The sequence below is a fragment of the Natator depressus genome, chromosome 4, assembly GCF_965152275.1.
Source record: "Natator depressus isolate rNatDep1 chromosome 4, rNatDep2.hap1, whole genome shotgun sequence".
NCBI lineage: Eukaryota > Metazoa > Chordata > Testudines > Cheloniidae > Natator > Natator depressus.
Window position 1 is genome coordinate 120,835,586 of NC_134237.1, and position 23,518 is coordinate 120,859,103.

General features: G+C 43.4%; 1 protein-coding gene across 1 annotated transcript in view; it reads right to left on the reverse strand.

The window, feature by feature from the left end:
- The window catches only part of HTT (huntingtin), a 181,156-nt gene that overhangs the window by 56,725 nt on the left and 100,913 nt on the right, over positions 1–23,518 (reverse strand). Inside the window, exons 37-43 of the mRNA XM_074951777.1 lie at positions 23,163–23,279; positions 14,375–14,497; positions 12,786–13,024; positions 11,229–11,371; positions 3,997–4,204; positions 2,153–2,294; positions 783–962 (exon numbers count right to left, since the gene is read on the reverse strand). Coding sequence (XP_074807878.1) covers positions 783–962; positions 2,153–2,294; positions 3,997–4,204; positions 11,229–11,371; positions 12,786–13,024; positions 14,375–14,497; positions 23,163–23,279 — 1,152 coding nt within the window. The remainder of the gene's footprint in view (positions 1–782; positions 963–2,152; positions 2,295–3,996; positions 4,205–11,228; positions 11,372–12,785; positions 13,025–14,374; positions 14,498–23,162; positions 23,280–23,518) is intronic.

The following is a 23,518-nucleotide window of genomic DNA, read 5'->3' on the forward strand; positions in this document are numbered from 1 at the left end:
CTGAAGGCAAAGATGCTGCAAAAATGTCACAAAGGACTTAATTTGCATTTCAGAACTTTATTACTTGTGATGATGCATAGCAAGGAAGGAACGTAGATTGACTGACCCCAGTTGAATTTACAGGACTGGCAGTTGGGCAAAAAAGTCTTAATACTTTCCATATCAAATATGCTCAAATTATGAAACAAACATGGATGCTTTTTACAGAGTTACTTCTACACCTTTTAATTAGTGTGTTTCCATTCAGGAGCACAATTTGTAGCGAATACACATCAGTGCAGAGGCTCCTCGAAGATAAACAAGATCCATGTTGCATTTATGATTTGATTAATCTATAACACAGCAACTGACAAAATATGTTTCCACTCTGTGAGGCAACAGAAAGGCTATGAAGATGAAAAATTTGAGTTTGTAAATAAAGAGGCTTAAGATCATAAATTAATTTCTCTCCAAAGGGTTGTAAACATGTGGGGAAGTGAACACAAAGTTTTTAGTTACCCAATGTCTAGAGTTTCTTTGTATTTATTAGTTCGTATTAGTTGTAAGCTCTTTGGGGAGAATCACATCTACCTACCTGTGTGTCTGAGCAGCACTAAGCACAATGTAGTTCAGATGCCAAGAGCTGTCTTTTGCACCAGTGTAATACATATAATAAGTTATGCACCAACACCACATTTGGTGCTGTAAAAGACCCAGAAAGGAAAAAGCACTCAAAGTGTTTCCAAATACAGTTAACAAGAAAGGCCTAAACTTCATTACTAAAAGGTTCAGGTCAAACTTACAGTTGCGAGGTTCTCACACCGAGACTGAATAGCCTGGATGAAGAGACCGCTGGCTGCTGAATTCCTATGAACAGCACTAATAAAGTCTTGTACTGGAGGCTCATGAGACAGATTAATCAGATCTTGAACATGATTCACTATAAGCCACGTCAAGTGTTCTGAATCATGTAGGTTTTGACACTATGGGGAAAAAAAGGTAAAATGGATTCCATAATTCTAAAATTACCATTACTACCACCCGTGTAAGCATTTCATTATTAAAAAAACAGAAACAATGCAATACTATTTATACACAATTAAAAGCAAGTAATTTTCCACTGGAAAAACTGAACTACATTATGTTAAAAATATTCTGTTTACGAGTGTGCACGTTTCATTTCCTTCTAAGCTTTATTACTATGATCATTTGCATAACCACCAGATCTTTTCTTTCAACTTCATTTGATCCTGTTGCAAATACACCTGAAGTCATAATCCTTTATTTGCAACAAATTATTTCAACATCCATTATGTTGTAATCATAAAGACAATGAATACTGGTAGAGAACAACTGGAAAGAACTAGTAAACTCAAAGACCCTGCTTTTATGCAACATTTTTAGTAATGAATGAATTGATAGATACACATTTAATATATATCAGAATTGTTTCTGCAAAGTCTCAATGTTTGTCTGTAGTTTGTGTTTCCTTTTAAAGTGAACACCCCATATCTTTCATGGCAGTTAACTATTTATGTCTTCAACAGTTAATGTTTCTCACTTGAGGCAGAACAATCTTCTAGAAAGTGTGTACTAATATCAGTACAGAGACTGACTCCTGTAACACTGTGTTTGAGAGCCTACGAAATCTGAAGCCATGGGAGTTGCCCTATTCCTGAGAGCCTGAACAGAACTGGGGAATGCAGTAGCAGAGTAAATATATATAGGAGGGTTTAAGATGAAGAGAGTTTATTCTAATTATTACATGCAGAAACACTCAGCCTCAGAGCAGGATCTAAACTTTCATAAGCTTCTTAGTCTTCTCCTGAGATCACATATGTAAGAATACAACATTCAAGACATTGTTATTTACAAAGAATAACTTTGTAGACAACTAAGATTCAGTGTAGAGAGAATGCCTAAGATAATGCACAAGTATCTAAAATAATCACACTAATAAGACATATCCATAGAAAGAAAAAAAGAGCATCCACTTCCAGAAGTGAAAATTGATATATAAAAATTCCATGTAGTTCCCCATGGAAGTAAATATGACTAAGATCTCTCACTTTTCCCTTATTGTGATCACACTCTGTACCTCAAAGATAAAGCACCCAAGCAAAATCCAAAAAACAAACACTTATAGGTTTAAAATTCACAGTTCTAAACTTACAACATAGTCACAAAAAAGAATGAGTGCGCCTCTTCGTACTATCTCTCGATTGCACATGCCAAATTTGGATTCTGAATCAAATTCATCACTGTCTCCAGTTATCTGAGGGCTCAGCAATTTAGTACTGGAAAGACTGTGCCTCCTGTAAGAAAAACATGTTTTATTGCTAATATTTCAGTCAAAGTAGATACTCAATTTACATTTTAAAGAAACCCATTTTAAGCATTCCTCAATATGAACTGCTTTGTCATTAGTTCTTTAGTCTCTTGTGGGGTGTTGTGGATTACATCTCATTACTAAGGCTAAGATTTTGTCATTGCTATTTTTAGTAAAAGTCACGGACAGGTCATGGGTAATAAACATAAATTCACAGCTGTCATGACCTATCTGTGACATTTGCTGTTGCGGCACCATGGTTTTCCCCAAAACCATGGTGGCGGGGAGCTGTGAGGTTCCCCCTCTGCCCATGGCAGCTGGAAGCTGTAGGGGGGCCCCCCTCCGCCCACGATGGCTAGGAGCTGCAGGGTGACCATATTTCCCAAAGAGAAAACAGGACACCCCCAGCCGCTCGCCCGAGGCGTCCCCCCCTTCCAACTCCCAGTGGTCCCTCCACCACCCCTCCCATGTGAGGCTGTCGCCCATCGCTGGAACCCTGAGGAGGGCCCCCTCAGGAGTCTGTCACATGTCGCTGGAACCTTGCAGGGGGCCCCCTGTCACTGGAATCCTGCCAGGGCCCCACTAGCTGCCAATTCCAGAGTCCCACACCCACTGGGGCTGAAGTAGAGAATGTCACCTAGGTCTCTGAAAGTCACTGATTCCGTGACCTCTGTGACATAAACATAGCCGTACTCATCACCCCTCTTGTTCAATACGTATTACAATGTGGCTGACAGAGGTGCCTGCAAGGAGACATGGGCTACAGAGCCTTCCATGTAATGATAAAACCCAGCACTTCTCTCCATCCAGCTACGGTGATTGAGCATCTAATCCAGTGTTGGGGTAAGAAAGACACCCAATCCAGATAAAAGGGAGCTGTTGCTGGTAAACTGGGGGAAACCACAGGAAGAACTGATAGAAGTTCTATTAGCCCCCTTAACCGATACAGTATGTCCCACAGCTTGTTATTCAAATTCATAATTTGGTTCTTTATTTAACAGCAGCTTTCAGACAATCAAGTTGCAGCTAGGGCCAGGACCACTTTTTCTAATCTAGATCTGACTACGTTTGGGGTCTTTTCTTTCAGATACAGATCTCAAAACTGTCATCCATTGTCACTCAGAGTCTAGACAATGCAATGCTTGTACTCTATCTGTCTACCAGATACTATATTTTAAGACCCTTTGGAAGCAGACCATTTCAAAAGGGAGGATTTGTTACGCAATGGCTGCTTAGTGAACAGATCTTTCCATTAATATACCTCACCAGTGCTCCATGATCTGCACTGGTTGCATAGCAGTTGGAGGGTGAAATAAGATGTTGATATTGACCTATAAAGCCATAAGCATCCTGGGATCTGACAAGACCACCCTTTCCCTTATGTAGTATTTCCACAGTTGTAATCAGAGGCACTCAAGGTAGAATCCCCTCCTTTTAAAAGGGGAAACAACAACTGGCAGGGAGTTCTACCTGACATGCCATCATGTGTGGAACACACTCTTTCTCTTGGTCTAAAGTAGTCAGATTTTACTGACCTCATGGAACACTGCAAAGACTCCTTTATAAGTACAGTAATTTCTTTAAGTGGTTCTAACACATATAGTACTCAAATTCTTAACAGCTAAGAAATCATATAAGCCACATTAAAAAACAAAACTTAATTAACTGTAGAAATTAAAAAAACTTACTTTGGTGTTTGATGCACCTCTGACCACCAGCTGTAGTTAGTGTAATTGACAAGAAGTAGGATTTGACACCAGAGAAGCACTAAAGAAGGGTGTGTGGGAATCATGAACTGAACAAGACCACTCAGACTCTCAAGGGTATAAAAACTACCATCAGATCCATCTCCTGTAAAAAGCCTGCTGGCAGCAGCTGTGATTCTTCTGAACATCCCTGGAAACAAACACACACATACATTAAGGGGAACCATGTATGCTACCATTTGTACTGAGAATTTTTAAAAAACCCTCATCAGTTACACAGCATTTGGAAAATTTAAACTGTCTCATTCTCAACCAAGCAACCTATCCCTTAGCATTCTGGGGAGGTAGATAAATTAGATTATCTCCATTTATAAATGGGGATATAGAAGCAGAAATGTTAAATGACTGTCCAGGGTCACAGGGCAAATCAGTGACAAGAACTGGAATTAACTCTTAGCCTCAGATTCAATCCTCTAGACCTCAGTCTAAAACCATAACACTAAAGTAATTAAATCATACCACAGATGCACATCTTAATTATAGTAAAAATTATGGGAGTCACATATATCAATATTTTATTCTTCCTGAAATAATTGTATTATTGGCCAGGGTAGATTATTTTTTTTAGTGAGGTAGTGCTCGAGGCCCCAATCAAAATCAGAACCTCACTGTGCTAGGTACTATACTTACAAAGGCAGATAGAATGTAGGCTCCTTAGGGTAGGGACTAAAGTGGGAGGTTGGTAGACTTCTCTGCCTAGATAGCTACTGAGGGTGTTCCTCAGGCTATACCGATACTACAAGTGATTAAGCAGCACAGCTGAAGTGTCGCAGCTATGGTCCTGCAGCATTGTAGCATAGACACTCCCTATAGCGAAGGAAGAGGGTTTTCCATTGCTGCAGTAAATTCAGCCCCTGGAGAGGTGACAGGTAGGTTGACAGAAAAATTCTTCCATTCTTTTGGTGTCAATACCGGAGCTTAGGTCGGCTTAACTACATCTCTCAGGCATTTGAATTTTTCATATCCTTGAGTGATGCAGCTAGGTCTACCTATGTTTCAGATGCAGACCAGGCCTCAGATATATTCTGTTGTAATAATGCAGTGGCTACAGGACTTGAATGTAAAGCTTTGTGCAACAAGCAAAACTATTAAATGTGGAAAAAAATCTTTGCTATGTATGCTGAGTGATGGTCTGCAGGGTGGAAGCAGTTGTGGCAAAGCTCTCCTTCTGTGACCTCTTGTCCTTCAGCTTGCTCCTTTTATCCCTTTTGCCACAACCAGGGAAGGGGAATAAATAGATGAGAGGAGCTCAGAGAACAACACTATTCATGTAACAAAGCTCCTTTGGTACCTTTAAACAGAGAAGGGTGGGGGAGGGGGAACAGATTTCTTACAGCTGCTGCAGAATCAACTATAAATTCTAGAATAGCATGGATAACAAAGGAGCTCTGCAGTGCTGCTTTGTTTTGCATGGTCAGAATCAGAGCATCAGAGTGAAGCCATAAGGGCCATACGCCACATCCCAGAGCCATGTGGACAAGTCTGAACTGCCTCTGGTATTTGGAGGAAGAGAGGAACAGTGCAAAATGTCTTGCAAGGGGACAATATCAGAATCCAGAAATGCATGTTGTACCTACTTTCTATTAGTAATATCATCCCTGAACTACCACCAATCCGTTTTAGCTACTTGCATGCGAAGTAAGTGTGACATCTAGTGACTGGACATGGTGATGCACATAGCTATTAAAGATATCTACCTTAGGTAGGCTAAATAGAGGACAAAGCTGTTTAAAATAATCTACTGAAAATTTGAAACTGTAATCTGTTAGTTTCAGTAGTACTCAGTGTGTTAATAGCTATACACAAAGGAAAATACAGTTCTGCAATCCCGAAGAGCTCACATTCTGAACCAATATAGCACAGAGGCTATGGAAGAAGGGTAAGGACGATGTCCGGCTACACCATGATAATACACAAGTTTGACAGTACATTTTTATATTCCCAGACAAACTACATTAAAATGCAGCTAAATTAAAAGTATATATGTCAGCAACTTAAGTTGTACCTTTGTTGAACCGATGGAGAGGCCCGATTGTTTTAATTCCAGGAGGTAGTCTAATATCAATGGAAGAGGTGCCGATGTTGCCATGGTTTGTCTGGCAGTGCACCAGGCTGTAAATCTTTTTCACTTTTGTAGGTAGGACTTAAGTGGAGTATGTTTTCTACTGTGATGTAGCACCCACTTCCTCCGTTTAGAGCAACCTAGTTCATCATTAGAGAACCATAGAGGAGCCATGCCTTCAGATGTAGAAGTTCTATGTTCAGATGGTGCACATGACCCTCGCGTTGTGTTAACAGGTCCATCCAAGGCGGGAGAGTGACTGCAGCACATGCTGACATCCGTGTTATGTATGTATACCATGCTTGTCTTGGCCATGTGGGGGCTATTAGGATGACTCTGGCTTTATCAGGTCCTTATTTTCAGTATTACTCTGGGTAGTAATGGTATGGGTAGGAATGCAAAGAGGAGATCTGTGCCCCACTTGGTCAGGAACACGTCCCCCATTGATTACTTTCCCGGAGCTGCTCTGGAACAGAATCTCGGACATTTGGTGTTCTGGGCTGTCGCAAATACGTCTATTTGTGGGTGATCCCATTTTCAGAATGTGTGTTCTAGTATCACGACGTTCAATTCCCATTCTTGGTAGTGGAGGAAATGTCTGCTGAGATCGTCTGCCGTGGTGTTCTGGCATCTGGGTAGCTAGGAAGCAGAAATATGGATATTGTGTTGGATGCACCAATTCCAGAGTCTCATAGGCTTGGTACATAACGAGTGTAATATGGCTCCCCCTTGCCTGATTATGTAGAACATGTAAGCAATGTTGTTGGTCATTACTCTTATGTTCTGGTTCTTTATGAATGGTAGGAAGCGGAGGAAGGCATTGCAGACAGCACAGAGTTCTAGCAGGTTTAAGTGTAGCCTCGTCTTGGCTGCGGACCATAACCCTTGAATTGTGTGATGTTGCATATGTGCTCCCCAACCTATGACGGAAGCATCCGTTGCGATCATCTGTGATGGAGAGTCTTGTGTAAATAGGATCCCTGAGCACCTGTTGTGTGGTTGAGTCCATTAGGTTAGTGATTCCTTGACTTTGGGAGGCATCGTTAATAGTCTGTTTAATCCGTGTTTATTTGGTCTGTAGACAGTTCCTAACCACCCTTGTAGGCAGCGCATATGTAAACCAAAAACGTGCATGCTGCCATGTGGCCCAGAAGTTGGAGGCATGTGTGGGCTGTTCCACATTGGATATGAGTGTCTTTATATCATGTCGAATCCGTCTCATGGAAGTGACACTTTCGCTGCCACTGAGTCAAGGTAAGTGCCGATGAATTCTAACTGTTGAACTGGTTCTACTGTCAATTTCTTTTCGTTTATTTGTAGACCCAGATTCTGGAAGCAATCTATCGTCATTTGGGTAGTCCGAATGGCATCTGTTCGAGTGTGTGACTTCAAAAGACAGTTGTCCAGGCAAGGGAATATTATTATTCCTTGTTTTCTCATATGCACCATTGCTACCACAAGGATCTTTGAGAAAATGCAAGGTGCTGTTGAAAGGCAAAAGGTAGAACCTTGTATTGATAGTAGTCTTTGCCCAAAGTAAATCTCAGAAACTGCCTGTGGGCAGGATGTATCGTAACATGAAAATAGGCATCCTGCAGGTTGAGGGCTGAGAACCAGTCCCCCTGCTCCAGCACTGGAATTATAGTTGTGACCATCTTGAATTATTGTTTTCTCACAAACTTGTTCAGTCGCCTGAGATCCAGCATAGGTCGCCATCTCCCATTTTTCTTGTGTTAAAAAAAAATAATAGTGGGAATAAAATCCCTTCCCCTGTGTTGCATGGGAACAGTTTCCACTTCCCAGAGTTCTAGGACACGATCTACCTCTTGTCATATCAGATGTTCATGAGAGGGGTCCCTGAAGTGGGACGGAGAGGGAGGGTGTGTGTGTGTGTGTTGGGGGGGGAGATAGAAAGTAAAGAGATGGTATAGCCCTTATGGATGACTTCTAGGGCCCATTTGTCCATGGTGATGGCAGCCTATTTCAGGTAGAATGGAAGTAAATGGTCTCCAAAACAGAAGGATGGAGGGTGTTAGCTCTGGAATGTGGGAAAGGTCTTCCAGACCCTCACCCAAGCCTTCAAATTTGTTATTTAGAGGAAGGGGCTTGGGACACTGCAGCTGGTGGAAGTCGGCATCGTTGTGGTCTCTGTCTTTGTCGTTGTTTGTAAGGCCTCTGGTGTTGCTGTGTATATTTTGAATATCTATTTCTCTGGTATGGTTGATACCTATATTGTCTCCTTTTTGTGGCAGGTGTATGAATGCCGAGCAATTGAAGAGTTGCCCATGAGCCTTTCATAGTGTGCAGTACCTCATTGGTATTGGCTGCAAACAATCTCTCTCCATCGAAGGGAAGGTCTTCGACTGTATTTTGTATTTCACATGGGAATTCTGAGGAGTTCAACCATGAGGCCCATCACATAACCACAGCTGAAGGGGTGTTAGCAATGTCAATGAGGCCTGAAGAGCCATGCATGCAATCATTTGCCCTTCGGAGACCAGCAATTTGAATTGTTCTCTATTAATGATATTCCGGAGGGGAAAAAGTCCATAAACTTTCCATAGTTCCTGTGGTTGTATTTGGCAAGTAGTGCTGCATAATTTACCACTCTGAATTGAAGTGTGGAGGAGGAATATGCTTTGTGGCCGAATAGGTCCAACCTCTTACTATCCTTATCAAAGGGCGTGGCGGAAAGTGTTGTTGTTTGCCTCTCTGGCTGGCTGCTTCCACTACCAGCGAGTTGGGTGCTGAGTGTGTGGGGGGAAAAAAAACTCTGATCCCTTCAAGGGAACATAACACTTTTTCTCTGCTCTTTTACTGGTTGGAGGTATGGTCGCTGGAGTTTGCCAGACTGTTTTGGCGGGTTCTATTATAGTCCCACTGATTGGCAATGCTATCTTTGAGGAGGAAGATGTCTGTAAGTTGTCTGTTAGTTTGTTTCTGGCACTTCCTCCAGAGCAATTTTGAGCCCATTGGCCGCTATTTTAAATAAATCTTGGAAGTGGTTGAAGTCATCCGCAGTGGTTGGGGGTGGAAGGCATAACTGTCTCGACTGGTGAGGAGGATGAATTATTGTTGGTTGGCAAGGTGTCAGGAGCAGTGTCCTCTTCTTGCTCTGCCATGAGTTCATCCCTTGTCTCGGTAGCTTCAGTCTCCAAGGGTGGAGGTGGGGATCCAGCATCTTCCCTACATGGGCTGGGCCACCTGCTGTAGCGCCTTCTGTAAGACCTCCAGGGATCCCAGTACAGCTAGTGCTCAGGGAAGGTCATGGATGGTCCCATATGTGGACTGTGATCATAATGGTCCAGCTGCCGTAAGTGTTCTGATCGGGGAGGAATAGTGAGGGGAGAATACCCCTTCAACCTCCTCATCTTCATCACTCAAGAACGGTGGTGCTATCGGAGAGAACAGTTGCTCTGGTACAGACGGCCCCAGTGAGACATCAGTGCCCAAAAGAGGGAACTCCAGGGTCAACAGATCCTTCTGGTGCAGAAAATGGTGCGGCACCAGAGCTTCGGTGCCGAAGAGTGAGGTGCCAATTGTATCGGGAGTGCGGTGTGCTGAGCCAGTGCAGTCTGTGTTGGCGCTATTGTGCTAGCAGCATTCGGCTGCCTTATAATCTGAGCAGTTGTTGGTGCTGTCTCCTTTAGCACTGTCGATGGCGCCGTGGTGGAGAGGGGCAGGTTTTAGAGCCCTTAGACTCCGCAGCAGAGCGCGGGGTTCTGGCAGCAGCTGCCATGCAGGTGGTGCCAGAGGTGCCTGGAGTATCGTAAGGCTCAGTGCTTGTCACAGAAGTCACAGATTCCGTGACTTTCCGTCACCTCCGTGACTTCTGCAGCGGTCCATGTGGCTGGCCTGGGAGCCGCCTGAGCAGCTTGGGCAGCCCCTAGGCCAGTTGCACCGGCTGCTGCTGAGGCAGTCTCGGGCCCCCTCGCAGCAAGAGTTTGGGTGCGTGGGGGGCTCAGAGCTGGGGTGTGGGCAGTGCGTACCGGCGGGGGGGTGGGGGGGATTCCCCATAAAGCTAACAGGAACTTCCCTCCCTCAGCTCCTAGCTCCACGTGCTGCCTCCGCTCGCAGACACCACCCTCACAGCTTCCACTGGCGACGGTTCTCAGCCAATGGGAGCTGCAGAGCTGGGGTGGAGCAGAGGTAGCACATGGAGCTAAGAGCTGGAGGTTGCCGATTCCCAGGAGCTGGGGAAGGGAACCTCCCTCCCCTCCCCCCCCCGCCAAAACTCCCCACCCACCCACCACAGAACCCCCCGAGCTCCCCCCGCAAAAGTTTTAGTCAGGAGTATATAGTAAAAATCATGGACAGGTTACGGGCTGTGAATTTTTTTTACTGCCCATGACCTGTCCATGTCTTTTACTAAAAATACCCGTGACTAAAACGTAGCCTTAGTCATAAGTGCTGAGCCGTGCTGCGGCCAGCATCAATGAGAGCGATTTAGCCAGGGACCATTTTCTGCTGGTCTGCTCTCTATGAGGCGAACAGTATGTTTCTTTTTTGTCTGGCAAACACTAAAAACTGTCTGGCAAGTGAAGAATTGTATAAAGTTGTATGACAAGTTTTATTATTTCGAAGAAATTTGAAATAAAAAATACAATATAAACGTTTTCTTTTCTGAACACCATCTTCAGTGACATTATTGGCCCGCTGGGAGGATTTGAGGACTGGCACTGGCCCTAAGGTAAACTGAGTTCGAGACCCCTGCATTTGGGGAAGGTGAGAGGAAATCCAACTCAAGAGTAATGATGCGCACTGCATTTCTCAACTGGAGATCTTTTGGACATTTAAAAGGACAATGTTTAACGAATGAAAGGTCATCAATTATAGTCTACTCTGCTAAAAGGGCAGAGTATGAAAACAGGTCTTGAAGCTGTGTGTACAATAAAAAGTCTAAAGGAAAAGACGACTTTTCTGGCTCTGGCTTCTGACATGGACACAAACTTGGGAGAAGAAAAGATATTTTATATGCAGCCAATATTCTCAACCTAAACAGATTTTAAACTCATTAAACAACTGATTCAGAACTGAAAAGAACTCTTTGATCGTCATCATGGCACAATACAACTCATTTTGAGATTATTACCTGATTTGAAGATATGTATTAAACACATAAGCAGTGTGCCCAACTCTTGGCAATAGAAAGCGTGCTGCTGTTCATTCATGTCCACTTTCAACTGTTTAGTAGCAATGTCTTCCAATAGAATGCCCACTAATTGTAACAAGAACCTAAAAAAAATCCCACACAACACAGTCAGGAAAATAAACACATGAGCTTATTTCCTATCTGTCCCAACTAAGGTTTTTACTACTGAGTTAACAGGTTTCAGCAGGTTGACCTGAACCAAATACAATCCTGCTTAACAGTGCCTCACTTTAAAATTTTCTCCTTAAAGTTCTTCTTGCTTCCTCTACCCACAAGGAAAAATCTCAGCTCCAGCTTTCAGACTCATTTTCTAGTGTAAAAATTGATTAAAGCAGAGTATTTGCAGTGTGTTTAAGCGTCCAGGTCTCAGTTATGCAAAACCTCATCTGCCATCAAATCACAGATGGTCACTGTTTCACTAATCACCACCCTTGCAATCAACATGAATCAAACACCTAAAACCCTACCCAACGTGCTATCCTTCCAAGAGACAACAGACAAAATGAAGGGCATCAAGACTAAGCCACTCAAAACAGGTTTCCACCTTACACAAAATCTTTCCCACTGACCACCCTAGACATGAAAGACCCCAAGTCTTCATAACCAAAGACTCCCCTTTCTCTATCAGCTATACATATTCCTAGCAAAGGGCATCATTGTGCCACCTGAAGGTGGCCACAGGAATATAGTTACCCAAATAAAGGCCACCAAGGAAAGCTAAAAAACCCACCCAACAACCTGAATCAGACTAACAATCCATCCCACAACCATTCCCCAATCCTTCTCTTAGCAAGTCTCAGATCCAGTAGGATTCCCAGTCCAAAAGTTCTGCCAAATCACAACTACTCCCCCCTCCGCCGAATGAATTTGTGGATGAAAAGTTCTTCTCATAAGGGTCTCAACCCTCACCTGGAGGGATAAAATCCTATCCTAATTCCTTCCCCCTGCAATAGTAGGGTATTTCCAACTCAACTACATCCAAAATCTCTCTTGAATTACTTTGCATAAGTCTCTCACCCTCAGAAGGCTCTAGATTACAACCTATCCTTTTAAAAAGAAAGCTGATCTTCCCCTTACATGTTCTTCACCTTTTCACATGCACAGGAGGGGAAGTCACCCAACTCATCCCACCCATATGCCACTGAGGCAACAATGCAGAGTACAGGCTAAAGTAAGGGAGAAGGAAGAGTTAATTCCCAGGGTGAAATCCTGGTCGCAGAGAAGTCAATGGTACTTTTCACTTCAGCATGGGAAAAGAAACCAAAACAGCCAAAAATTGTTAAACAAAAATACACACCTCCATCCCACGTAATACATCCAACAGCACCACAGCTCATTCTATCCCTCAAACTTGCATCCAACCTTAAATCCACCCCCATGTCCATTTCAGGTAACATCCAGGTAAATATAAATCTTATGTTTCCATATCACTTGTCACTCTTTTAATACTTCACCAAAAGTTTTACAAAAAACCGATAGATTCAGAAGACAACATACCTGGAAAATGTCTCTTCAGGCAGATATTTAGCCTGTTTCAGCTCAATTTGTTCTTCAGGTGTGGGTACATTATTTTCCCCATCCCTTAGCCTGTTAATTGTTTGACATGACAATAAGTAAGGGGAGAAAGAAAGCTCTTGAATACGAGATAGAACTATATCCTCTGTTGATTGTGAAATCAGAACTCTAAGGATAGCTAGGATACCAGATATCCATAACTGAACAGTGCTCACAGATGCCTAAAAAAAAACCAAAAAACAGAAAAATGCAGCAGATTAAGAGACTGAAAACTGCAATAATGTGATGGAGAACTGACAACATATTAGACCTTATAAAAGATCGTGTATGTTCACTTCTTTGAACAACATCTTTATGAATGAGGTAAACTTTTCTACCTTCTCTTCTGCTATCATGGCTCCAGGAGCTGAATGTCCATAGCAGCTCCTGGAAATCAGTTTGGCTTTGAGAGCACTCAATGCTGTGTGATATGGGGAATGGGTACTTCTACAACACTTTTGTGAATAAAAGTTCTCATAAAAAAAACTTCCATACTGTCTCAAAAATGAAATACTAGGGGGGAATCTTTGTTACACCTCAACATTTCAACTAAAAAAACAGGAAGAGGGAGGAGGGGGGTGTTGAAGGTTATTGTAGGGGGGGTTGTGGTACTACTACCCTTCTGCGCTGCTGCTGGCAGTGGCCCTGCCTTCAGAACTGGGTGGCCAGAGAGCAGCGTCTGCTGGCTGGGAGCCCAGTTCTGAAGGCAGAGCTGCCGCCAGCAACACTGCAAAAATAAGGACAGCATGGTATGGTATTGCCACCCTTACTTCTGCACTGCTGCCTGCAGAGCTGGGCTCTCAGTCAGCAGCCATCACTCTCTGGCAGCTCAGCTCTGACGGCAGCAATGCAGAAGTAAGGTGGCATGGTATGGCATTGCCACCCTTAATTTTGCACTGCTGCCGGCGGGGCGCTGCCTTCAGAACTAGGTGCCCAGCCAACAGCCACCGCTCTCCGGCCACCCAGCTATGAAGGCAGCATAGAAGTAAGGGTGGCAATACCATGATCCACTCTAAAATAATCTTGTGACCCCCCTGCAACTCCCTTTTGGGTCACAACCCCCCAGTTTGAGAAACTGGTCTCCCCCATGAAATTGGTATAGTATAGCGTAAAAGCACACAAGACCAGAGTTCATGGTCTGTGACATGTTTTTCACAGCTGTGAATTTGGTAGGGCCCTATTCATAAACCAGGTTATGGAATTTCTCTTACATCAGGAGGCTCCCCATTCTTCACCATCGAATTACAAGTAAAATGACCTATCCAAAGGCAAACTAGTCCTCCTACTGAGTTCTTCCCTATTTCTGAACATGTTACCAAACTAACTTCAGCAGGATTTAGGAACAGAAATATACACCTTGCAAAGGATTAAGAGAACACTCACTACTGTTTTGCCATGTATGAAAATGCTGAATTGTCTTGATAGACAGAATCAGAGTGGAGGATAGTCAGAAATGTATAGGATATAACCAAAAATGCGTTAAAGGCCTCAACATCAAACAGGTAGTGTAATCTCCTTCACTGGTCACTTACCATTGTACTGGGAGTAACAAACATACTTCTTAAAAGCATGTCCACAGGACGGAGGGATGAAGGAGCCAAAATTTCAAATAAAGTGTTCAGTACTCCCAGAGCTTCATGGGAATCGATATGCATCTGTTCAAAAGAAAGGAACAAATTTTATATTCACCATTGAACACAACAACAAAAACAAAGAACACCTCTGTGTCTTGATTATTTTTAGTATGATACGTGTAGGTTTCCTATGCAATAATGCTGCACTTCAGTTTGATAACCAAGAGAGATTAGAAAACCCGTAAGGGGTGAATGTTAAAAGCAGGTGCAGCCATTGCTATGCAGAACATGACAGACCTCAAGAAAGCTTAAATTAAAAGCAGTAAAGTTTAATGTGTATATGTACACACACACACAATTTGGCCAACAACTGCCCAAAATCTAATTATTTTGGTTTTGGCTCCATCTAAAAGCAACTGTGGTTCCTGGGAAGGCATGAATTAAAAGGGACATCAACTTGAAACCTGAGTTAGAAATCATTTCAGATAGTGTGCCTCCCCCCAAGCATTAATTTTGTAGTTTTACTACCACATTTTCTTATTTATTTTTTAAACACCTCTTCCATTTGCTATGAGAAAAACCCATCTAAAAAGGGGAAATGATACTGACTATAAACAAAGAGCTGCCAAATGCTTAAAACCAATTCACTAGAAAAAACAGAAGGGATGAGGGGAGTTTCTCCCCTACTATCTCTGACACAGTGATCTCAGGTATTACAATAAGGAAAAATAGTTTTAGACAGAAGACACATTTTTTCAGTTAACTGTGTCCCTTCACAATTCTAACGTTCTGGGGAATAGACTGTCATAACCTCTATCCTCAATCTTACAAAATACTCCAAGGTGCACACTGAAACTAATATTTAAGTGGTGATTCAGTACTCGTGGGTAACAGGGAAGCTCAACGAAGTGTGCACATTTTCAGTATGTACACAATAAATGGATTCAATAGATAGTGTCTATTCAAGGGACATCATCACAGGACCTAACCACATCAGCCACACCATCAGGGGCTCGTTCACCTGCACATCTATCAACGTGATATATGCCATCATGTGCCAGCAATGCCCCTCTGCCATGTACATTGGCCAAACTGGACAGTCTCTACGCAAAAGAATAAATGGACACAAATCTGACATCAGGAATTATAACATTCAAAACTCAGTAGGAGAACACTTCAATCTCCCTGGTCACTCAATAACAGACCCACAAGTGGCAATTCTTCAACAACCAGACTCCAATGTGAAACTGCAGAACTGGAATTAATTTGCAAACTGGACACCATCAATTTAGGCCTGAATAAAGACTGGGAGTGGTTGCGTCATTACAAAACCTAATTTCCCCCATATGTAACTCACATCTTCTTGTCAACTGTTTGAAATGGGCCACTCTCATTACCACTACAAAAGTGATTTTTCCTTTCTTGGTATCCTACTGTTAATTGAATTGTCTCGTTAGACTGACCTCCCACTTGGTAATGCAAGTCCCATCTTTTCGTGTGCTGTGTATTTATACCTGCTACTATATTTTCCACTCCATGCATCTGATGAAGTGGGTTCTATGCCCAAATAAATTTGTTAGTCTCTATGGTGCCACAAGAAGTCCTCGGTTTTTTTGTTTTTGTTTTTGTTTTTTTTGTTTGTTTGTTTGTTTGTTTAAGTACTACACTTCCCACTGCTGCATCTACAGCAAAGGACTGAACTAGTGCACAATGTTTTGTTAATGGAACTGCAGGTAGCTGCTCCGCGTATGTCCAGTATTGATGCTTCCTGTAGGGATCCTGTAGAAGCACCTTGTGATCTGGCTGAGTGAGCCCTCTACCCTGCCAGGTGGAGGGATATGCACTAATTGGTAGCACATGATGATGCATCCAGAAATCCATTTAGAGTTTCTCAGAGGGTTGTGAGGACACACTATATCTTTCTGTTATGGTGAGAAAAAGCCTTGGTGATTCTCTGATGTGTCTGGGCATTCTACCTGCAAAGGACCAAATCTGTCTGACACCACAGGAATGAAAGTCTTCTCTCTTCAGCAGTGGCATGGGGTTTTTGGAAAGAAACACTTAAGCAGATAGCTTGGTTGACATGGTTTTCAGAAATAACCTTCGCAAGGAACTTAGGATGGAGGTGAAGAGAGATCATTTACTTGTAAAAAGCGGTATTTGGTGGGCCTGCCATGACAGCTGCAATCTTGTTCACCCTTCTGGCAGAGGTAATAGCATATTGCCAAGGGTTCAAATGGTGGTCTGATGAGTGCTGACAGGATAAGACTGAGGTCCCATTGCTTTTTAAGTTTGACCACAGGTGGAAAAAGCCTGACTAGGTCTTTCATGAATGACTGTTGTTGAGTGAGTAAAAATGGAACATTATCTACTGGAGATAGGAAGGCACTGATCACAGTGAGCTAATGTAGAGATCTGAGTTTTTTTTCTAAAGACAGGAAATAGTCTAAAACAACTAGAATATCTGCAGTGCTTGGAGAAGGCCAGTCATGCTGAGCCCAGGTAAGAAATGTCTCCATTTAGCTAGGTAGCAGGTCCTAGCTGAATCTTTCCAACTTTGAGAAAGGATAACTTGGACAGGTGCTGAACAAGAACATTCTAATTCTGATGCCCCTCCAAACACCAGCCATGAGGAGGAATGGGTCTGGATTGGGGTGTCTAATTCTTCCCCCTTCCTGATTTAGGAAAGCTGGGAAGGGGCGGATCCTGATAGGAGAGCAGACAGACATTCTCTGAAATTCCAGGAACCAAAACTGTCTGGGCGAGTTGCCTGGTAGGAGAAAGACTCTTCATGACAGAGGGAGAGTCATTTTCAAGACCTGTGGTAGCAGAGGAATGGGAGGAAAGACGTATGAGAGTTTGTCCATCCATGACAACAAGAAAGCATTGCCATGTGTGCTGTGACCCATATCTCATCTGAAGCAACATAGGGGAAGTTTTTTGTTAATTTGGAATGCGAAGAGATCCTCGTGAGGTGTTCCCCGGGGTGAATATCTCACTTAGGACAGAGCTGTGTATATTCCACTTGTGGTCTGCACAGAAGCTTCTGCTCGGGTTGTGCGCTAAAGAGTTTTGAGCATCCAGAAGGTATGCAGCTTGGATGGTGTCATAACCATAGGGGTAGCCTAAATTCCTCCTTACCTGTAATGGGTTAAGAAGCTCAAGTAACCTGGTTGGCACCTGAGCAAAGGAACCAATGGGGACAAAAGATACTTTCAAATCGGGGGGGGGGGGGGGGAGGGAGGGAGGGAGAAGAGAAGAGAAGAGAAGAGAAGAGGTTTTGTTTTGGGTTCTTTGTTTCTGTGGCCGTTCGCTCTTGGGACTAAGAGGGACCGGACATCAATCCATGTTCTCCAAATCTTTCTGAACAAGTCTCTCATATTTCAAACTTGTAAGTAACAGCCAGGCAAGACATATTAGTTTATCTTTGTTTTCTCAACTTGTGAATTTTCCCTTTCTTAAAGGGACATTTATCCCTGTTTTGTTGTAACTTTGAAACTAAGACTAGAGGGGGTTCCTCTGTGCTCTTGGAATTTTCTGATACTCTGTAAGGCTAACTACCAGCCTAAGTCTACAGAAGTGATTCTTTTATCTTTTTCTCTTTAAATAAAATCCTTCTTTTTAAGAACCTGACTGATTTTTCCATTGTTCTAAGACCCAGGGGTTTGGGTCTGTATTCCCTTTGTAACCAATTGGTGAGGATATATGCTCAAGCCTTCCCCAGGAAAGGGGGTGTAGGCTTGGGGGAATATTTTGGGAGGAATAGGACTCCAAGTGCTCCTTTCCCTGATTGTTAAAATCACTTGATGGTGGCAGCGATCCCAAGGCAAGAAAAATCTGTGCCTTGGGGAAGTTTTAACCTAAGCTGGTAAGAATAAGCTTAGGGGGTCTTTCATGCAGGTCCCCACATCTGTACCCCAGAGTTCAGAGTGGAAAAGGAACCCTGACAGATGGTGATGCAGTTTCTGACGCACCAGTCCCAAAGCCTTACTGCTTCTAGACAGAGGAGAAGAGATCTTTATGTAAAAGACAGTTGTCTGACATCCAGTAGAATGAAAAGCAGTCTGGCCTCTGATGGGGTCCAGGTACTTTGTCTGGTGTGGTTGTTCAGGTCAGCACCCTGACTCAGAAGGGATGCATGTGCTACAATGGTGACATGGAGAGTGGGAGCGTTGCACAGGATGCCTACTCTCACTCGTTCCAAATTCGACAGTCACTCTGGTGTTGATGTGACCCTTGTCTTGTGAGAAGACTGACTAAAGCCAGGCCTGCAAGCATCATAAATTAAGCCTGGCGAATAGTGCCCACATAAGTGAACAAGGCTATGTGGCCTAGAAGAGCAAGGCATACGTTGACCATTGTACAGATAACTCACAGATCAAAGACTATCAATGCTAGCGTAACAATCTGAATTTTGGCTTTTCAATAAAAATGAAAGGTCAGCTCAAGGTCAGCTCCCAGACTGCTGCGCTGGGCAACACAGCATGGGGAGTAGGTGGCCAGCTCTCTGTGGAGAAAGAAGTGGTTAGGGACTATTTAGAAAAGCTGGACGAGCACAAGTCCATGGGGCCGGATGCGTTGCATCCGAGAGTGCTAAAGGAGTTGGCGGATGTGATTGCAGAGCCATTGGCCATTATCTTTGAAAACTCATGGTGATCGGGGGAAGTCCCGGACGACTGGAAAAAGGCTAATGTAGTGCCCATCTTTAAAAAAGGGAAGAAGGAGGATCCTGGGAACTACAGGCCAGTCAGCCTCACCTCAGTCCCCGGAAAAATCATGGAGCGGGTCCTCAAGGAATCAATCCTGAAGCACTTACACGAGAGGAAAGTGATCAGGAACAGTCACCATGGGTTCACCAAGGGAAGGTCATGCCTGACTAATCTAATCGCCTTCTATGATGAGATTACTGGTTCTGTGGATGAAGGGAAAGCAGTGGATGTATTGTTTCTTGACTTTAGCAAAGCTTTTGACATGGTCTCCCACAGTATTCTTGTCAGCAAGTTAAAGAAGTATGGGCTGGATGAATGCACTATAAGGTGGGTAGAAAGTCGGCTAGATTGTCGGGCTCAACGGGTAGTGATCAATGGCTCCATGTCTAGATGGCAGCCGGTATCAAGTGGAGTGCCCCAAGGGTCGGTCCTGGGGCCGGTTTTGTTCATTATCTTCATTAATGATCTGGAGGATGGTGTGGATTGCACCCTCAGCAAATTTGCGGATGATACTAAACTAGGAGGAGTGGTCGATACGGTGGCAGGTAGGGATAGGATACAGAGGGACCTAGACAAATTGGAGGATTGGGCCAAAAGAAATCTGATGAGGTTCAACAAGGATAAGTGCAGGGTCCTGCACTTAGGACAGAAGAATCCAATGCACCGCTACAGACTAGGGACCGAATGGCTAGGCAGCAGTTCTGCGGAAAAGTGGACAGTGGACGAGAAGCTGGATATGAGTCAACAGTGTGCCCTTGTTGCCAAGAAGGCCAATGGCATTTTGGGATGTATAAGTAGGGGCATAGCCAGCAGATCGAGGGACGTGATCGTTCCCCTGTATTCGACAATGGTGAGGCCTCATCTGGAGTACTGTGTCCAGTTTTGGGTCCCACACTACAAGAAGGATGTGAAAAAATTGGAGAGAGTCCAGCGAAGGGCAACAAAAATGATTAGGGGTCTGGAACACATGACTTATGAGGAGACGCTGAGGGAACTGGGATTGTTTAGTCTGCAGAAGAGAAGAATGAGGGGGGATTTGATAGCTGCTTTCAACTACCTGAGAGGTGGTTCCAAAGAGGATGGTTCTAGACTATTCTCAGTGGTAGAAGATGACAGGACAAGGAGTAATGGTCTCAAGTTGCAGTGGGGGAGGTTTAGGTTGGATATTAGGAAAAACTTTTTCACTAGGAGGGTGGTGAAACACTGGAATGCGTTACCTAGGGAGGTGGTAGAATCTCCTTCCTTGGAAGTTTTTAAGGTCAGGCTTGACAAAGCCCTGGCTGGGATGATTTAACTGGGGATTGGTCCTGTTTTGAGCAGGGGGTTGGACTAGATGACCTCCTGAGGTCCCTTCCAACCCTGATATTCTATGATTCTATGAGTTGTTGAAGGTCCAGAATGGGTCTCCACCCTATCTTTTTGGGGACTAAAATAGAACATTCTCCCTTGATACCAAGGTGACACTATTTCTGTTGCCCCTCGTTGAAAGAGGGAGTCTGCCTCCTGTTGAAGAATCACCTAGTGAGAGTGGTTCCTGAAGATGGATCAGGAAGTGGGTTTGTGGGGAGGGAGAGTGAGAAACCTAGAAATTATCCATCAAGAATATTCCAGGATCCAACTGTATACCGTGACACAGTCCCAATTGCAGGCAAAAAGTGAGAGATGGTCCCCACAGATTGGGGGGGGGGGAGGGGTAGAAGTGGGTGGCATCAGTAGTGATGGGTGGATCTCTACTGAGGCATCAAAAGTAGCCCTTAGTGGGTGGCTGGGAATGGGCACAGGTCATGGTAACAGAGGGGGCTGAAAATTGAGGCCTCTGAACCTTCTGATGCTTAAATGGAGCCTCATCTGGACACAGGTGGTACAACATCTGTAGAGGGGGTGGCTTTGGCCTATAAACCTGCCTCTGGTGTTTTCTCCTGGGGATTAGGGTGTAAATTCCCAGTGACCGGAGAGTCAACCTTGAGTCTTCCAACAAGTATAGGGACTCATCCATTTTCTCGTTAAACAAATCTGACTTGTCTAAAGAGAGGTTCTGTATGGTGTTCTAGACCTTCCTGAGTAGCCCCAAAGAGGGAAGCCACCTCGTAACTATGTCAGTGACCAAGCCACTGGATGCTGTATCCGCTGCATCCACTGCAGCTTAAAGAGCAGTCTTAGCCACTAACTTGCGCTCCTCTATGAAGGACTAAAATTGGGCTCTGTCCTCAGAGGGAAGCTTGTCTTTAAAGTCAGCCAGCCTGAAGTAACTGTTAAAATCATAATTTCACTAACAAGGTCTGACAGTTAGCAATACAAAATTTCAGACTTGTCGAGGAAGACTCTTTCCCCCCTGCCCCCGCCCAAGAGGTCCAACCTCTTTGAGCCCTTGTCAGCTGTGGTGATCTTGCGAAGTTGTGACCATGCTCTCCCGATGGCTGCCTGATCCATCAGGGAGTTTAGATCTGATTGGGAGAAAAGAAATCCAGCCGCTTTGGTGTGGATGAAATAGCATCTCTCAGCCCTCTTACACCTGGGGGCACAGGAGCTGGAGTATGCCAGACCACTACGGCTGGCTCCACGATGGCCTCATTACAAGGGAGCACCACGTTGCCTGGACTTGTAAGCAGCAAAATATTCAGGAGCCAGTGCTGGGAATCCTGGAACTCCGCCAGTGGTATCCCAATATGTGTCTCACCCAAGCAATAGAGACAGTGTTGGTGACTGTTGCTCACAGAGAAGGAGCAAAGGCAGGAGACGTATTACTGAACCCCTGGGCACAGTCCCAGGCCACAGGGAGGGAGTCCCCAGTGCACAGAAAGAACAAGCTACACTATACTATAAAACTAACTATGCTAATGTAAAACTATTTACAATAGCCATTTACAGGGCATCAAAGAGAAAATCTGGAGAAACTGGACAGAGAGATTCTGACTCAGGCCATGCGGTGATAAGGAGGAACTGGAGAGGCGTTCAGCCCACACTGCCCTTTATGCCAACAGTCTGGAGCACAAGAACTACTGCACATGTGCAGACCAACCGACACTACTTGTTAGAATTCCAGACTCTCACGCACAGCAAACATGTGCACCCATGTGTGGGATACACAAAGGGACCAGCACTCAACAGCTTCATTTGCCGGCCACCTTCAATTTGCACACAGATCTCAGGTTTGGCTACAAACTTATATGCAGCTCATGAGGTCTCCAACCCTGTAAATAACTCTGCACCAATGGACTTCAGTGAGGGTTCACACAGAAGCTGGGATCTGCCTAAGTGGAGTAATGTGCAATAAGGTCCAGATAATGCCAGTTTTGCCTGTGATCCAGGTCCTGACAACACTTAACTTCTCCAATATTCGCTATGTCACAAGATTTACAGAAGTGCAATTTTGTCAGACTAAGTTATTTAATAGAGAAAGTAAAGACACCTAAAAATGTAACTTAAAAACATTAAAAATAAAGTTAACAGGCCATTACAGATGACCAAACCAGTTTCAAGTAAACAAATTTCATTACAATTTTTATTTTGTTCATTAAAATAGGTTGTAAAATAAGGTCACTGACCAACGATTATATTGTCTGATTATAATGCCAAATAATAATGACATTCTGTACGTAAAGAAGAAAAAAGACTTGATACCATATAGTAAGCACGGTGAGCTTAGAGCAGTTATGGACTTAACTCTAAAGTCTTATAAAGTCTTACAGCAGTTATGGACTTAACTCTAAGCTGAGATATATTAGAAGACACTACAAATAGTTTTTATCTACAAAATTAGTCTTTTGTGATTTTAAAATTATTTTAAAATGACATTAATCTATAAGTACATATGAAATTATACAGAAATTATTCTTCATTATCAGCCCCATTAAGAATGAATGGGATGCCTTATCTTGAACACTATATTTACAAAGTCTTTCATATATATAAACCTATTTTAGTAAAATAGTTTCCAGTATTTATATTTACTTGCAGACTGTAGGCAGAATATTGCTTTCATGTAATAAAAGCAAAACTGATACATAAAGATAAAATCAATAAAGTTAGATACTAACCTGTTGTTTTGCTAACATTGGTAGAATGATATCTGCTATCTGTCGGGACAATCTTTTCCATTTGTCTTCATTCTCTTTGTGACACTGTTGCAGTACTAGGATGAACATCTCCAGCACCTGAAGAAAATATCCCAGCGCCCCCCCCCCAAAACAAACACACCTGCACTTTAGAAAATGGCATATTTAAATAGTATAGTTGAGGGAGTGAACAGTTAATAAAACTATCATTTTCCCCCAAAACAAAAAGTTATGCAAGGTGTATCACAAAGATGATTTAAGATCATCTTAAACTATCAAATATATATTGTTCTCCTGTTTAACCTGGCCTTTCATGTAACAGAGTAAGAGACACAGTA